The sequence below is a fragment of the Puntigrus tetrazona genome, chromosome 20 (genome assembly GCF_018831695.1).
Source record: "Puntigrus tetrazona isolate hp1 chromosome 20, ASM1883169v1, whole genome shotgun sequence".
Classification (NCBI taxonomy): domain Eukaryota; kingdom Metazoa; phylum Chordata; class Actinopteri; order Cypriniformes; family Cyprinidae; genus Puntigrus; species Puntigrus tetrazona.
This window is the reverse complement of record NC_056718.1, coordinates 505,559-524,539: the sequence shown is the minus strand read 5'-3', so window position 1 is coordinate 524,539 and position 18,981 is coordinate 505,559. Positions and strand designations below refer to the sequence as shown.

General features: G+C 39.6%; 1 protein-coding gene across 1 annotated transcript in view; it reads right to left on the bottom strand.

The window, feature by feature from the left end:
* The window catches only part of lama2 (laminin, alpha 2), a 144,007-nt gene that overhangs the window by 79,767 nt on the left and 45,259 nt on the right, over window positions 1-18,981 (bottom strand). Inside the window, 8 exon segments of the mRNA XM_043219394.1 lie at window positions 4,446-4,616; window positions 6,309-6,449; window positions 12,330-12,490; window positions 13,071-13,170; window positions 13,269-13,447; window positions 14,285-14,402; window positions 15,329-15,418; window positions 18,243-18,422. Coding sequence (XP_043075329.1) covers window positions 4,446-4,616; window positions 6,309-6,449; window positions 12,330-12,490; window positions 13,071-13,170; window positions 13,269-13,447; window positions 14,285-14,402; window positions 15,329-15,418; window positions 18,243-18,422 — 1,140 coding nt within the window.

The window sequence follows — 18,981 nt, the reverse complement described above, 5'->3', positions numbered from 1 at the left end:
CACACACACAGCTCCACAAACAGAGTGTGGTTTGTTTTGTGTTGTGCTTACGACATAAAGTTCAAAAGGCTACACACATCTGGAGAGATGCAGTACATAAACACACACACACACAGTCTAACTCATACCATGTGTGAATGCCAGTGACCGCTAAATACGTCGAGTCTAGACGGGCGGAAACTAATTCTGTAAGCACCATGAAACCAGTGAGATCTTACATGTTTGCGTCTCTGATTGTGGACGTCATTCTGTCGCTGATGCTGCTGAGACGATATATTTACAGTATTACCTCAAGTGCCTTGTTGCCTTTGGAAAAAAACACTTACTACACGATCCAGATATTAACAGTTGGTAAAAGTTGCTGTAAAAGTGATATGGTAGACAGGTCAAGACACTGCAGATTATACTGCAAAATCAACTACATCAGCTATAGAAAATCTATATTGTGTGCTTATATGAATGCACACTGTTAACTATAACACACAGCTCTATGTATATAACCTTGAATATATAAACGTATCCAGCATGCATTTAGCTACATATAATAAGGCAAAAATACTGATTTCATTTGATTTTGATTCTCAAATTTAAATTAAATAAAAAATTCACTCGGCCGTTTAGTGAATTCACTAATTTATCAGTCCACCGAGTCAATCTGCTAGAATAAAAGATGTCTGGAGGATTCAAAATAAGTCAAAAGAAGCATTTCTTTTTTGCCAGGCAACAATAAAATTGTTAAAAAACTAATTCAATTAATTCAAATTAAGAACGCATTGTTTACACAAAACACATTAGACTTTGGTTACATAACAGATCAGCATGAAACGCAAATCTTAAAATACTACAATAATATCAGAGTCAGCATACCTGGCAAATAGAGACACACGGCAATCGTGTGGGAAGTTCTCGTTGCAGATGCTTCCTTGAAAGTATCGCCAATCTTCTTTAAATTCTCAAATCAGAAAATAGCAATCACAAATGAAACATAATAAAAGCTTGACAGGACCTTTTCATGGGGCGTGAAATGGCCTGAAAGCTGGGGTAAAGTGAAGGGGCCGACTAACAAATGGTCTTTCTCACAGATCTTCTGGTCTGATTAGAAAGTTTTATGACCTGGCATTTGCATTGCGAGAGTTCCTGAGACTTCACGAGGACATCGTATGCTCCCTACTCTACTCTAATTTGTCGCCTGAAATATAAACATTGAAATGTAGGCTGTCAAAAAACTTGAGGTTTAATTTAAACATAAATATTTATAAGAACAATCAAAATTTGAATGAATATGATATGATCTATCCACCCATCCACCCATCCACCCACCCATCCACCAATCCATCCATCCACCCACCCATCATCCACCCATCATCCACCCACCCATCCACCCATCCACCCATCCACCCACCCACCCATCCACCCATCCATCCATCCACCCACCCATCATCCACCCATCATCCACCCATCCATCCACCCATCCATCCATCCACCCATCATCCACCTATCCATCCATCCACCCATCCATCCTCCCATCATCCACCCATCCACCCATCATCCACCCATCCATCCACCCATCCATCCACCCATCATCCACCCATCCACCCATCCATCCATCCATCCACCCATCCATCCATCCACCCATCCATCCACCCATCCATCCACCCATCCATCCATCCACCCAGCATCCATCCACACAGCATCCATCCACCCATCCACCCATCATCCACCCATCCATCCATCCATCCACCCATCATCCACCCATCCACCCATCCATCCATCCATCCATCCATCCACCCATCCATCCACCCACCCACCCATCCACCCATCCATCCATCCATCCATCCATCCATCCATCCATCCATCCATCCATCCATCTTCCAATTGTTCATTCTGTTGCAAAATGTAAACTAACCCCCTAAATGTGAGCATAAGGCACGAAGCATATATTATAGACATTATGATTTAACAATTATGATTGAGATTTAGTTAAGCATTGTTTCCAAAAGCAGTGTCTTCCTTAACGACTTTTATGAATGAGCAGCTGATGTTCAGCGTGACAGATCTTGATTGTGTGCTATTGCTTCGATAAAACACAACTGTTATTATTATATAAACTTGCATTATATTAACCTTTATTAACAACCCCTTTGTGCGTTCTCATTAAACACAAATCGGCTTGGTGGCAAAAAAAAACATTTGGGGAATATTTTAGGTAAAAGTTCTCTTTTTTTAGGAAGGGGTATCAAATTGCACATAATCATGATTGCACATAATCTCCAGCCTATGTGTGAAATCTGTAAGCGAGAGTGGTAAAGACCCACACTTTCCAGGTAATGTGTACTTTGTCCACAGCAATTTAAACTCTTAATGTAAAAATGTCTGAATGTCTCTGTGGAAGCATGAGCAGGTCTCAGCTTACCGAAGGAGGCTGTTGCCATAGAGATAAACTATTACCAGACATCCCGTCAAATATGCAGCTGCTCGGTGGAAAGACTGAATCTGTATGAACCCTAGCATTTAACAACTTTTATGTCACATACCCGATAAACACTATTGCAAATGTGTGTAAAGTGCATGTCAGCCTAAAACTACTGTGATGTTCTTTTTAGGAAAGCATTAAATGTTAAACAAGTACACAATGTCTGTCTCAAAAGCCATAAAAACATCCTCAAACGCGATCAGTCGCGTTTTAAAACTGCGTCGATTACACATAAATATATGACGGTGAATCTCATGATGAAGTGTCTGGGTCATGTTTATAAAAAAATGGATTAATAAAGGTAATTGCATCCTTTTATCTCACTATTGTTATTTTTGCATAGAGAGATGCATATTTTTTCATGAGATTGGTTCTTCTTTTACATATGTGCATTCACTGAAGATAAATCCTTCATTTAAAACTTTAAAAGTCAATGAAGCCTAATCTACGTGGATATGAAAAGCCTTTTAGATGAATGCTGACAGTGCCTGGCAGAAACTCAGAGTAATGGCATCATTAGCAGTGGAGAGTTCAGAGGTCAAAGCACATCGGCGACCCACTTTAACAGCTCGGGGTTTATTTCCACATCACACATCTGAAGACGCGGGACAATCACAAGCATATTCATCTCCTTCACAGAGTGTGTGTGTGTGTGTGTGTGTGGGATCATTCTTCTAAAGCTCGGAGAGGAGCAAATGAATTGGTGTCTTCACAGCCTTTTCTTAAAGTACGTTACTGGTCTTAATGTGCATGCAATTCCTTTGGTTCATATTTAAAACACGCATTAAGGTATTTTAACAAAATGTGAGCGATATCTGCCGCTACGATGCGTTTAAAACTTAACAGATTCAAAAAAGCCATAAAGGCATCATAAAACAAATCCATATGTGAAGAGGCACAATCACTTTCTATGATGAAGAACTCGCGAAGTGCTTCGTTCAAAATCTTCATTTGTCTTTTAAAGATCAGGTCTCGAGTAAACATGCAAATCGAATATAAACAAGATTAGTACAGAAGTTATATAAGCTGGAGTAATAAAAATTTGATGTCACGTTATGACTGAGGATTAGTTGAGCTCTTAGGGAAGAGGTGCATCTTCAGATGTTTTTTTAAAGACCTCGGCACATCCATCTGCACATGTTTACATCGGAAAACACACAAACTCACTTTCAGGGTAAACAGACACTTATTTTCACGACCCTGCACTTCACGGGTTTGATCTGGACGGGTTCATAATGAAGTTCAGACGCTCTCTCACTGAATCATTTGAAGCGGTTTCTCATTCAGACAGCCTCGTGATATTTCAGCAAACTGGATGAAGTGCACATTTACCTACACTACAATCAACTGAACCGATTGAGAGGAAGCTTTGAGCAGCTTTAACTAGTCCCCTGTCATGTGATTGAAGGACCACTCAAGTGTTTAGTCTCCGCCCATGCTGCTTTTCATTAAAACTGAGTAAGATGTTGGTTACACTTTATTTTGAGTCCACTTTAGACAATATACTAATTATAAGTAACGCGTCAACTAATTCTCCTTCATTTGCTCTTACGTGTACGGACTCTCAGAGTAGACCGTTTAGAGGGTAGGTTTAGGGTGAGTAGAATAAGCTGACGTATACTTGTAAAGTTTCTGATAGTAATGACTGCTATTCTAATATTATATGATAACGATAATAAACACTGTCGGAAATGAAATGTAGGCAAGTCTCAGACAATTCTGTACACTCCTCTGATTTAATTTTTCACACTCCCATTATTTAAAGTCCCCGGCTGTGTCTCTTCCCCTGCAGACACTGAAGTTAAATCAAGGGCAAACGAAAGGCTAAATGAGCCTGTAACATAATGATGATAAATGATGTCTGTATTGTGGTCATGTGAGGGTGTCATCACATTATACATCAGCACAGTGTGCCGGCCCAGATTAACACACACACACACACACACACACACACACACAAGCACAAACTCACTTTCTTGCGCAGGTAAGCAGTCGGGGCACTCCAGTAATACGGTGCTGTCAGGTGAGCCTGCGCATCTGATTGGCTGACGGTGAGCTGGTGGGCCGTCTCTCCGCTGGGCACCGCCCACACAAGCCCCTCCCCATCCACTCCTGTCAGATACCATCCTGACATGTCTGTCACCTGCAAACAAACACACCAGAACAGTCTAAAGTGGACTATCCAAGTTAAGTGTTACCCATTTTTATTTACATTACTGCAATGACAAAATTAAAAATCAGTATTTAAAGAACAAAATCCCTTCCAACTGTTTCTGACTCTAAAATCATTTGAAGACGCTGGTAACTAGTTAACAAAATGATTATTGTGTGCTCATAACTGTTCTTTAAACCAAATAATCCTTCACAGTAAACTTCCCCTGTGCTAAAGAATCAGTCCAGACTGAGAGGTTATCAATCAAACATCTGTCATCCTTATTCTTGCAAATGTTCTTGATAATGTTGTGAAATTTGATCTTCCTGTGATCCAGACTATGATTGAAGAGGCAGTTTGGAGGAACGTTCAGGTTATGCATGGCTCAGAGGTACTCAGCTCGGACGTAAAATGGCACGCATTTACGTAATGTTCTTATGAAACGCAGACTGATGCCTTTGTGTTTCTTTTCTGTGAAGTCTCACTCTTTTTGTTTATTTATACTGGTCTCGGTTAAGCTTGACAGACGATATTTTTATTTTCCACTGCTTAAATGTGCTGTAAAATACAATGCAATAAAAGATCTGCATCTGTTTCTGCATACATTCAGCAGTTATTGATTTCGTGTCATTGTCGTTTTATTTCAAACCTCATTAGCACAGTGTGATCTCATTTAAAACAGAGTGTTATTAAAATGGTAATTCACCCCTAAATTAAAACCCTGTCATCATCCTCTCACCCTACACTTGTTTCAAACATGTATTGAACATAAGGGAATGTATTCTGAAGAATGCTGGTAGACGATTTTGTGACAGCCGTTCTGTGCAATAACTTTATTTTATGTATATACAAAAATAACTTAATTGGCATTGTTAGTGAATTTATAGCCTGACACGAAGATGAATCTGATCTGTTCATCTGTGTGCATTCATTTACTCATCAGCCTGTTATATTGAATAACTGTTCACAGGGACTTCCAGTAATGCAATTGTAGAAAACGTAGAATTGAGTAAAATTATGTGCAAGACTAACAGGAGTTTTTTCAGTGTAGTCTAGCATTATGTTAGACAGTCTCGTCAATGTTTGACCACTTAATAAGGACATTTAAAGTAATTAAGATGTGCATGTACATCAAAGGCACAGAATACACACTTGGAAAGACCAACACTCTCTCACAAGAGCATGAGCAGTGGACTAACACACACACACACACACACACACACACACACACACACAAGGCCGTAATTAAAGCTAGCAGAGCTCAGTAAAGACAACTCAAGGTCAGCTTAATTGTACAGACAGATGCTGGTAGCATCTCTTTCTCTCTCTGTCCTCACACATGCACAAATTGATGCACAAAATTCCAGGGCCCCGTACACTATTAACCTTTCACCCTTCCTGACTCCTGTCCCCTTTGTGTATGTGTGTACAGACCGCGCTCACGACAGTTCACTTCTAAACGTGATGACCGGCTACTTTTGCTCACTCATTAAACTGGAAAATATCCACGTGAATCGCGTGAGCATGTGTGTGTAAGAACAGCCATTACTGCTTAATAAGACTGAATCCCACTAGCCGAGGAAAGATTTAAGATAGTGTAACTAATGAGAAACGAGACTCCTCTCTCTCTCACACACACACACACACACACACACACTGGTAATGAAACGGCTTGTCTCCTACATTACTGTAGTCCCAGTGGGATTCAGCACACAGGCTGGATAGACCAGAACAGTAGCACTTCTCGCATCCACGGAGACGGTCTCCACGGAGATTATAGAATCCCTGTTTACAGCGGTCGCAGTTCTGTCCCTCCACATGCTCCTGTAGAGAGAGAGAGAGAGAGAGAGAGAGACAGAGAGAGACTGTTGAGTGAAACTGGGCTCCATGCACTATTAAACACTGCTAAAGCAGCACTAACCCATGGGAAGTGTGTTACTTAAACACACACACACCCGCGCGTGAACAAACCTCCACAGTGAAGGAAAAGTCATTATTCTTCCATTTCATTTATTTCAATAGCTGCAGGGCCTTTTCACATCTGTGTGTGTAAGTGGGATGGTGCACCATTCAGAATCGCAGCTGTAACTAGAAATAAGTTTGCCTATACGTTCATCAGTGAGATTTTTTAAACAAAGTCTCTCCTGCTTCACCAAATCATTCCAATATGCAGATTTTCAGCTTGAGAAACATTTCTGATTGTTATCATACGCTGAAGAGTTGTGCTGCCCTATTTATGTGGAAACCATGATGCATTTTTCTCAATTCAATGTATCCTTTCAGAATAAAAATATTACTACTTTAAAAATGTTAACCTAATCTTGAGGAAAACATTTTAAAATTGCCTTTGATTATGTTAAATCCATAAGAGTGTACGCTGATATGTGTAATTGTGTTTATTTATTCTAATATGGAAAATATGTTACACATTTTATCATTTTTCAATTGTAAGGTTTTTTTGTTTTTTTTGTGACCAGCTCAGTTCAGATTCACACTCACAGTTCTTCAATCCGGATCGCCCCTGCTGTGTGAATCCAGTACTAACTACAGTATAAGGACCTCTCTCAGATCAACTCTTCCGTTCCAGTCACCGGCCTGAGTTTCTGACACTTTCATTTATATCTGTATATTACAGCTATCTGCAAGTCTGGCATCCGACTGCAGCACCTGGAGCGAGTCCATCCCGTCTGTGGGTGTCATTTACTGATGTTTCTTAATGTCCCATTTACACTGGCTCTCTGCCTGAGCCCGGCCATTACTGAACAGAGCCGAACGCTTGCCTCTATAATCTGACCATCACAGCCTCTTCATCTAGGCAACGCCAAACACGCTTCAGCTCCACTCACTCTTCATCTGTTCATCCACCCATCCATCCGGAGCGCTGAGAGAAATCTCATCTCGATCAGCTGTAAGCCTGCATTAAAACTGAAATGGCCGATCTTTTTCTATTTGAAAGACTTTTATTGAAATTCTTTTTTTATGATAGGAAAACAGATCCAGACTACAACGATCCGACAGCTGAAATGACTAATTTACACAGAACAGAGGCGACGTCAGCTGAGCGACTGATACTGAGAGATCACCGCAGCGTTCAAATGAGGCATTGCCCTCTTAAACTGAATTTGTAGGTGTCAGAGAAGCATTTTAACCTTGTATTGTGAGTTTTGACCCAGAAATAGAAAATCGATGGCTGTTGTTGCTTTCTTGGAACTACTGTCTGGTTGTCAGATCCCTCATGCAAACGCGTCTACCTACTCTGGAAAGCCTGAATCACTGGGTCTGTTGCACGTTTTATTGCAAAAGACTCACTTCCCTCTCTAATGCTGGAAAATTGTAAAATCCCTCGATGAGACTGAAATCAATCAGGATTCCCACCTGCTGTCTTCACGGGAGGAAGAAGAGGCAGTTCTGGCGGTTTGTGTCTGATTTATTGTCCACGTGGCCTCCTGGGTTTATACAACAGCAGTGTTTTCCCACTGAAGGACTGGAAAATCAGCCACACTCTTTACAACAAATGGGCTTCACAAAGCCATAGAAGGAACCTTTTTGTCTAAATAGTTCCACAAGGAACCTTTAACATCTGAAGAACCTTTCTGTTTTACAAAAGTTTCTTTGAGACAAAAGAAGGCTCTTCAGATTATAAAAAGGTAAGAAAGAAATAGTTCTTTAATGCTTCTTTATGGAACCAAAAATAAGCAACTCCCTTGTCCAGCAGGAGAATAAGACCTAATGTTTCGTATTGCATTTACCTTTATCTGAATTATGCATTGCACTGTGTTGTGTTTCAGGGATGGAGGAAATTTTCTTACAGCGTATACAGTATGTTCAGCTGAAAGTTCCTGTACTCTGACTGTGTGTGGTGCACATCTCCAGCGCTGTGCGCTTCAAGACAAGTTGTCAGGTCTCCAGACATTGTAGATCCCCTCTAGCTTGTTTCTGAGGGCTCATGTGTAAAGCAAACTTTCTCTTTGAGCCAGACTTCTGAGAGTCTGTTTCTTGAGATTCAGCTATATAATAATCTAGCTCTCCTGCACCAGACTGTTGTAAACAATAATTGATCTTCAGACTTGATCAGTTTATCTCACCTCTTAAAGTTAAACTAAAACCAGATCTAAAGGCTTCTTCTTACTAAAGTATGTTCTTTAGATCCTTCATTGTGGCTTTTTGTCCCTTTTGGACCTGCATTGTTCATGCACGTTGATGTCCCTCTCACAGCATCCACATATTCATATGTTTTAACAATAAGTTAATGCATATGGATATGACACACCTGAACCGGCCACGGATAAAACAGCTGACAGTTTTCTGTGTTCATCTTAGAAAATCTAGAAATTCTTCCGGAGCATGTAGAAGACTGTTTTCATTTGCATATATTGAGGATATTTCACCACAAGCTTGTGTGTGATGCCTCACAACCTGAACGGTGGCCTTTCTGATTCAGTGCTTTCTTGCTTAATTGGTTGTCTTATTCAGGATGAGCAGTCTGTAGAAAGCTAATGCTGCCACAGACCTTTGTGCCAGATTTAATTTTTGACTGGAATGAAAGGAAGGCTGTGATGGACTGAAGTGTTTAATGGATTGTTCTGTTGTTTAACAATATAACAATAGTTCATCTGACAGTATTTCTTTCTCAAGAAAAACAACAACCTTTTTTAGACACAAACTCCACTGAACAGGATGTAATTGTAAGTCTTTGCCTCTCAGCCTCATTGTCACCAGCTTTAAATTCAACACCGCAACACTTATTTCTTGCCCACCGTCCATGACATCACTGACCAACAACAACACAGAAATATGTCAAAAAGGTTAACTAGAAGAAACCAGATCGGCCGACCTGTGCTCACTTGATCTGACAGGAATCGTTAGTATGAGGCGAATCCCATCTAACGTGTAAGTTACAGTAAAGACAAACTCACAGCTAGCTTCGTGACATAATTGCAACGTCGTTATATCTGATTGGCCTGGTCATGCGTCACTCAGAAAAAGACAGGCCAGCTAGAAAAGAGAGGCTCATGAAGATTAATTAGACAGGCCAAAATCAAGTTGTTTTTTGACAGAGCTCCTGAGAGAGGAGCTGTAAAAACATGTTGAGATGGTATTTGTTACTTACGCTGCAAACATATTTAGCCATCCTAATGGGCCATATCCAAAATGTTGTCATTTGACTATATTTACGTGATTAAAATCTAAAGTGTCTGGTAATTGAATGAGCACGGCCTGAACACGGCCCTTCAGCCAGATTGAGCAAAAGAAACTTCTGCATGACTGGATTTAATAGGGAAGCTGTGGAAACGCTAGTAAAACAAGTGATAATCAATTTGTTGGAATCGATATTCCTTACAGCTTACCAAAGACATTTATATGTGCCTGGTTTCAACACCATACAGAAAGAAAATCGGTCCCACTTTATATTTTGGCCCTAATACCTGTGTACTTATGTAGTAACTAAATATGTAGTATGCAACCACAGTATAAGTGCACATTGGTACATAGTATCTATAGCTGTAATATTTATGTAACTACACATATATAACAACCCATTAAATGGTGTAAGTACAACTGTGTAATAGGGCATTGTTAACATTTTTATTACATTGTTTTGTGACCGTTAAGAATGGGCTGTTGCTGAAATGAATCATAATTGAAATATACCTTACACCAAATCCAACCCTAAACCTACCCAATAGTATTAACAAACGCAAAACTGATATAAAGACACATCTGTTGATGCAGCCGTGTCACTTCAACTTTCTTTTACACAGATCTGTTTTGTTGAAAGGTAGTTTTACCAGAGCTCCTCACCTCTCAGGTACATCTCTACTCAGTGAGCTACTTAACAAACCCACCTCCTAAGAAAACCCATAGACATGAAACTGGGTATGTGTGATTCTATCATTATTTACTGTTTTGAAGACATAACCTGATATTATGATAATTATGCTTTATTAATCAAAGCTCTGTTAATCCGTGGGAAAAGAAATAAAATGTTTTACTGTCTCCAGTGTTTATTTCTTTTGGAAACAGCAGTGATATGTACTTGTTGGTACGTATTTCATGTCTCGCTGAAAAAGTGCACCAAGTTACACATTTGTACTTACACAAACCATTCAATGGATTGTTATATATGTGTAGTTACACAAATATTACAGCTATAGATACTATGTGCCGAAGTGTACTCACACAGTGGTTATATACTACATACACATCTAGTTTCTTCTTAAGTGCACAGGTATTAGGGCCACAATGTATAATTGGACCTAACAATACAATATATAGAGTATGATTTTACCGCAAAATTCAGCATGTTAACAAAAATTGATAAATGTGAATCTTTGTTTGTTGCCATGTGTTTCTTTGAATTGCAGGATCTTTTGCTTCTCTTTCCTGTAGCTTTTCAGATTTCATCACATTTCTTGTCAAATGTATTTGCACAGTCAATCGCGAAGCTCTTTCTCATTTTAGGTATTCAGTCTTTTTGCCACTCAGCGGGCAGAGCCGCAGTCGCTCCAGCTGACGGTGACGTCACGTGCATACCCTCTATTCAGTACTCAGGTCCTGAACACTGACCAGATTATGTCCACGCACCATCAGTTGTTCAAAAACCTGTTAGTTGACCTGCATTTTCTTACCGCTCCGGCTTTTGATTCGAAATCCCTTCACTCCACTTAGGAGTATCAGCGAGGCACATCTGTTGGTATTACTGTCGAGAAACTGTCCATTCACTATTCTTGGACCGCAGTGATCCTAGACCAGGTGTGTTTTGTAGCTCAGCGCTGGCAAATCCTCCAGAGGATACTGGACCAGAGCATGTAAGAGGACGGAAACCAATCCTGCCACCCCGTTACGACAAACGCTGCAACTCCATCACAGTACTCAAATGTCAAAGTAGATATTTAGCTTCAGCGTAACTTGTCTTCCTCCGTTTTTAATTCTCCATTGTGCTTCTGACCGTTGCTCTTGTTATACACAGATATCTGACTGCTGCGTTTGAAAGCTAAGTGAAGATCCTCGTCACCGAGGTAATTGATCAGTGAGTATAATTATCTCTGTGCTGGACTTTAGGAAGAGTTGCTGGTTAAACCATTAATGCTGCTGGTTCTCTGTACTTCCCACAAACTGTGTATGCGTGATCTTCTGCATCTCAATAATTAACCCAACCAGTGTCAAAGTTCACCTTGCACGGTTGCTCTAGAAACCACTCTTTGTAATTAGCCGATGAGGAGAAGCTCTAAAAGCATCCTCTGAACAGCAGATTTCACAAACACAGATTGGCATTCATAAATATCTAAACATCGTGACCCCAACCCACACACCCGAGGAATCGCGCTGACCTCCATGAAGACATTTCTCAGAAAATCAAAAATCTGATCGATGCATTTTGTGAGGCAAATTTTGCACGAGAAGTACTGTAAGAAAAGCTTATTTAAAATGACCAAAGGGGAAAAAGAGCACATTTTTAGAACACACGATGCAAAAGTTATCAGATATCGTTTTACATAAGTGCAATGTTGAACTTTCAACCACATGGGCTGCCACAGACGCAAAGGAGAAAAAAAAATAAGATAATAATAATAATAATAATAAAATATGTGCACAATTCCAAGTTAGCATCAAATTAAGCCAAAGTATAGCAATATTTTGTTCATAGAGATGTTGCAGCAGAGATGGTGGCTGTGTGAGCAGAGGGAGGCCGGTGTGATGTACCTTACACACGCAGGGCGGCTTGCAGGGATCCTGGTTAACACTGCCTTCACTGCTGCAGCTGCATCGCTCACACAGAGGGAATCCTGTGTATCCAAACGCACACCTGTCACACTTCTCACCTGCGTATCCCTGCTTACAGATGCACGAGCCCACTGCCAAACCTGCAGAGACCAGAAAACACACCATTACAGCCTGAGCTCCTGCTCAACACATTCACTCAAACACCTCAGTACGATGAATGCTTGGAAAACTTAACACAGAATTAACTAAAAGTCATATTTTAGGAGGTCTGCTGTTTTATATGAAATGATAATATCATCTATAAAAAAGATGCATGCTTTACCACGTCTGCGTGAAACTCAACGCTTTACATTTTGAGTAAAAATAATATAGTATGTATAAACTATACATTAACGACAAATATACAATGAAAGAAACTTCTTTTCCCTCCTTTATTAACATCTTTTAAGGACATCCAGAAAAGGTTAAATATTCGGAATATTTAGGCGAAACACTTTTCAACATTTTTCAATGCCCAAGGCTGCAGCAAAATATGTCACACCTTTGTGAGCTTATTTAATACTTCTTTGAGAGATTCCTTTGATGTTTCCTTTAAATGGTGGGTATATTTTTTGCAAGTATATTTGACTTCTGTAACATATTGTTCAACAAATCCAGCTCACTTTGCCACTGGCCCATTTTATTTCATCTTCCGTGCGCAAAAACAGTGTTGTGTTGTACCTGCGGTGGCCTGGCTCTCGTCTGGGACACATGAAGAGCGCAGTGAACCCGTCAGGTCACACGAGCAGGGTCTGCAGGGCCAGGGGTCATGCGGACTCACCTGGGAAAAATATTCACGCCATGCTCAATCACACAACAAAAACCATTTGACTCTCCCTTCACCGAGCCCTGCCTTAAAAACCCCGTAAAGGCACTCACCTCACTCGGCCTGTAGTAGCCGTCTACGCATGACTGACAGTTAACTCCTTCGGTGTTTTCGGAGCAACCAAGGCAGACTCCGCCTCCCTCGTAATCACCACGAATATTCAAACTCAGCTTAGCGTCGGCCACAGTCTGGTTGTAATAGCATTCCTTCGATTTGTTGTGACAGTTGCACTCTGGCAAGTAAAGACATCGCGTGATTATACAAGCGGTTCCTGACACGTGCCACTGATGATATGACAATACCACATGAGCAAGAGTTGATCTGAATACTGGCACAGCTATGATTCAGACACAGTAACACTACACTACGAACAACAGCACAATGAATTCGGGATCTTCCATTGATAGTCCAAAAAGAGATCTGGATCTTTTTGTTCCTAATTCAAGAACGACCCATTACAGCCAGCCACCGCAGCTTTGGTCGCTCCAGAATGAAGTAACAAGAAAGTGTGAAAAGAATGGAGTAATAAGAAGGCGACTAGAATAATTTGCTTTAATATAGCGGTTAAATAATCGAGTTAATATAGCATAAAAGTGTTTTTGCTTCGCCAATGAAAACTGTTCGGTCAGACTTTATATATTGAGTCCTTAACTATTATGTATTTCAAAAAATAAGTACAATCTACTTATCGTGCTCATATTCTATATTCGCAAAACACTTTTGGATATGGGTAAGGTTGGGAACAGTTATGGGAAGGTTTAAGGGAGGGTTAACATGTAAATATAAAAATTCATTATAGATACATATAGGTATTTTTTAAAATATAAGTACAATGTAAAAACATGTATGTACACAATAAGTGCATCATACCAAAATCATGGAAAATTTGAATTATACTATATATAGTGAATACTACAATGACTGTGTGTTTATCAGAAATCTCATATTGTCTGAATAGCTTCTATATTTTATGAAGAATTTGCACAAGTGAGCAAAGTTAAAAAAAGATGTCGTATAACATGAACCGATGTTTCTAGACCACCCCTAAATAAGACAGAACTGGTCTTACTTTCACAGATGTGGCGTGTGAGGAAGGTTCCCGCCATCCAGGGTTTCTGGTTGTAACCAGGGCAACAGCGGTCGCAGCTCTCGCCACAAGTGTTGTGTTCACACTCACAGCTGAATTTCTGATGTCAAAACCAAACAGTCAATCAAACCAACCGTGCGTTGTGTTGAGAATGGCTTCTCGATTAAAACTCGACGAGAGATGGCAAACCCAATGCAGAACTACCGAGGCATGCTACAATGTGTATAATAAAAAATGACCTAATATTAGCTGTATTTTGGTGCTGAGCAGATCAGTGGTTTAAGAGCTCTTGTCAGTGTCAAAATGATGGACAATCAAATCATAAAAGACGAGCGTTCTACCATTAACGGACATTTAAGAATCAACATGATACTTTTTTTGTAAAATGAAAGAGTAAGTAAGCAGGTTACGCTTTTCTTACAGCCTTTCAGTACATTCACTTGTCATCAGATCTAAACTAGCGAAGCGTTATGTTGATTAATGTTTACAGGTGGAGGTTAGAAGAGTGATATGAAATACTTTTTAAATGAACAGATCTAATAATAAACAAATGCATTCATTCCAGGTCTTTAACTATTTCTCTTCATTTACTCTTTTGGACGAAGGAAAATCAGAGTGTCTGCAACCATGGAAACGGATAGTTCGAATCAAGCCGTGAATCCGTGTCAAATTGTGTATATTTGTCCATTTTTTGCGCTTTAGATGTCTTTAAATGATTTTCATAAAGTTATTTGACAATTTGAGGTACTGTAAAAATAGAAATAAATAGCTCTTTTGGAAGTCGTAGTGACTATCAAACGAGGATTACACGGACACCAAATATACAGCATTTTGATCATATAAGACACAACGAGACTTTAATCATTGATTTATGTTTGCAACTGTTGCGAGCGTATGCTTTATAAAGGTCAAAAGCGATTAGTCTCTAATTAACAACATAATAGTAAGGCTGAAGTAATAACCCTAATTACAGCGCACATATGAAATCATTTGAGGATAAAGATTCTTCAGCTTCAGATGACAAACCTTATTGTATGGGTTGAGAGGGCAGGCCTTAGCGTGACCGTAACAGATGCACATGCCTCCTACTGATATATCCTTAATGGAGTAGTAATACTGAAAAACAAAAGCAATGTAGTCACATTAACCTCAAACTCATACATAAATTAATTATTGCATCCACTCGACAAGAAGCAACTAGCAAAACTAACCATTTCATTTTTACGCCGGCTTCACACTACATGCGTAAGCAGGACGTTTTTTTTCCAACACTGATGATTGGCTCGATTAACATAAAAACATTTCACCATGAAGATGTGTTTCGCGTTTCACGATCACCATATAAAAAAAAAACTAAATGCACAAAAACACCTCACTTTCACTAGTTTTGGCCCAAACTTTAAAGGTCTGTTAAGCTTTAAGATTACTTTTTCAATTCCGTTATTCAGTCCAATTACACTTTATTGCTGGAATTCTTTCCAAAATTTGTCTTGGACCTCACAGCATGTACTGTCTCGTATCGATTCACGTCGATAATTAGGCTACTAAACAAACAGAGCCCAAAGCCCAGAGTCTTATTTGAACCTCCGAGCTGATTTATTAATTTTACAGAATGATAGCCTACACAAAAGATGTGAGAAGGATCAGACATAACTTTTCCTTACAAGGTCGGCAATGTTTTTCATACACATCTTTAAAAACTTGGCTCAAGTTATTGTGTGAACTATAGTACAGTAAGTTACTTGCACGTGTAGGGGAGGGGGACACGGTCGCGTCCCAGTATGCTGGCAATATCACAGTTCAAAGCACATGGCACACGGTGTTCAGAGGAGAATGCTGGTAAATATGTCAGAAATGAAGATACTCGTCTGTAGCCTACTGCAGTACAAACGCTGGCAGTATGAAAACACAGTTGGCGCGCTGCTTCTTCTCTGCTTACGCGTACAGTGTGAAGCCGGAGATCAAGGTTTATTGTTTAATTTATTTTTCCACTTGGAAGACCTTTTTGTGGTCTGGACTGAGAGGTTCTGATGAAGCAGTGAGAATCTTGGAAACAAAGTATCTATAAGTTAGTATCTATCTATGAACTCCCTTCACACGGTGAACCGCCCAAAGTCGCCAAAATCTAAATCTAAATAAGGAATTGATCTAGATCTGGATCTAGAAAAACCCAGCAACGCTGGTGTGCTGGTGGTCCAGCATTTGTTGTCATTAGGATGCTGGTAGGACCCCAGGACCCCAAGACCTCAAGAAACAGCATGTGTGCTAATGTTGTTCAAGTCACTATTATGGTGATTAGTGTTAACCCTAGATGGGCACTTTGCCCTTGACTATGGTTTAAACAATCACTTTCACCCATTCTTATTATTGTCTGCAAGTATTTATAATTAAGCAAATAATATAAATGATTATTATAAATTGTCTGCATTTGAAATTGAGCTTGTGACCCATGCCTTACACCTTAACCCACGCTTTAACCTTATACCCGTATACCACCTCAGTACAACATGAACACAACAGTACATAGTAGTCAAGGCCACTTAATATAAAGTGGGACCTTTATTCATTTCACTAACAATTTGTATATGTCAGCGGGGTTTTGACACATGAAAGTACCGAGATGTACTTTCGATTTTGAACTTGATGCAACTCAACCCAATTAATACAACCGGCCACAATAGTGACCATAAAAAGGCTTTTCATTCATAAAGCTCTTAAAAGCTTACTGAAAATACTGAAGAAGCACTTCCTGCAAATATGGAAACCATAAAGGGTCTCAATTAAATATGTGAAGATTCACGTTATTAGTGCAAATTGTCACTGTTTATTTCCTGTTTGCACCTTGAGAAGATGATAGCTGCATCAAAGATCTAAAACGAAGGGCTGGTAAAGTATGTTAACATAACGATATAACACAGATTTTTGGTACACATTATGTTTAGGGTCTCTATTATTAATATATGCATTCACATGTGTTTATTTTTGTTGAGTGTGGTCATAGAGTGAGCAAACATCTTGATGGTCACAATAGCGACTGGTGGGTTAACGATGAACTTCAATTGAATACAATCCAATTGCAGTTGCTAGCAAAAATGGCAATAAAATATTGCAATGGCAAAATATTGTGCTAAATGAAACATTTAAATGTTACAAAAAATACAGAATAATTATGTTGTAATACTTGTAGCATTGATTTAAAAAGTTGATTAGAAACTTTTTTTTTTTAGTTTGATATTTTTTCCATTAAAGTCAAGTCATTGATGATTCAGTAAAGTCATCATCCAGTTCAGATCTCTTCCATAATAACTCAACTGAATATAGTCAATTTAATTTCACGTAGACATTAAAGACACCAACCGAATTTTCACTCTATACTGTTAATGCATACAGCGCGTGTCAAGCTGGTTGTGACGCTTAAACAGATCAATGTTTTTAAAGTGGCACAAAGTCACAGTGTTAAACTTCCCGAGCAAGCCAACAATGCACTTTGATATGAGAATGACACACATCACCTTTAAATTAGCCTCGTAATCATACGCGACCGATGTGGCTTAAGCCTCTCAGAATGCAAAATGACTCTTTGAACTAAATACTTTGGGTTCATTTATCCAAATTGCTCAATGCACGTGAGAAACGTAATCCCGCATTTCAATGCAAATACTCTTTGATGGAAACAGGTCAATCAGAGAGTTAATGAGTTTGTGGGAGGAGGTGGGCGGGTGGAGGCGTGTGATACGGCGTCTTTGAGGGAAAGAGAGGGCTGATTTGTTAATTACTGTATGATTTTAATTAAAACCCATCTGTCTGAGGAGGAGAGGCTGGTAATGGATGAGGCGGCGTTAGCTCCAACCATCCACACACACAGATGGCGCATGAATGGCACAGAGCGATGGCAACGCCGTCCTTCTCCAGCTTCTCCAGCTCCAGATGAGGCACTCACCCGTCTGGTGACGATGGGGTCGATGTCTCGGGGGTCGTTGAGGGCGAGGGTCATGAGGTCGGCGTTAAGGGTGCGGATCCTTCTGAAGCGCAGGCGGATGTAGCGCGCCGAGGTGAAGCTGAGCAGTGTTGGCGATGGATCGTCCGCGCTGGGACGGCCGTTTATTAGTGACGTGTGAATCTAAAAGAACGGGAGAAGAGATGAACTGCGACGCATGACCGTCTGAGTCATGTGAGTCATTGAATCATTTACTCAATCGTGCGTAATCCAGCTTGTTTAAGAGGGTGAGCACTTTATCTTGAGTGATTCTGCTAAAGCACCAGTTTGTGTATATTTTAAGATGTAGGGCATTAACTGAAAATTTTAACATAATCTTGCTAACATATACATAATTAAATTAACCCTCTGGTTTTTCCCACACTTTGTTTATTCAGAAATGTAAGAAAGACAACAAGCGTTTAACTAAAAAAAATACTACTTTTTGTTAGGCCGAACTGGTGGTATATATATATATCACATATAATATAAATATATATTTATATATCACATATAATGGTTTAATCAGTAGATCTATACAGAGGGATATATATATATATAGATCAGAGAGGGCTATACCAGAAAGGCTGTATATTGCTTAGTTGCTTATAAGAATATTTTCAGAGGCAATTACTTTAATTATGTTTTGCATTTGTATATATTTAAAGACACTACCAAATACTACTTTGTTCATTTGTAGCTG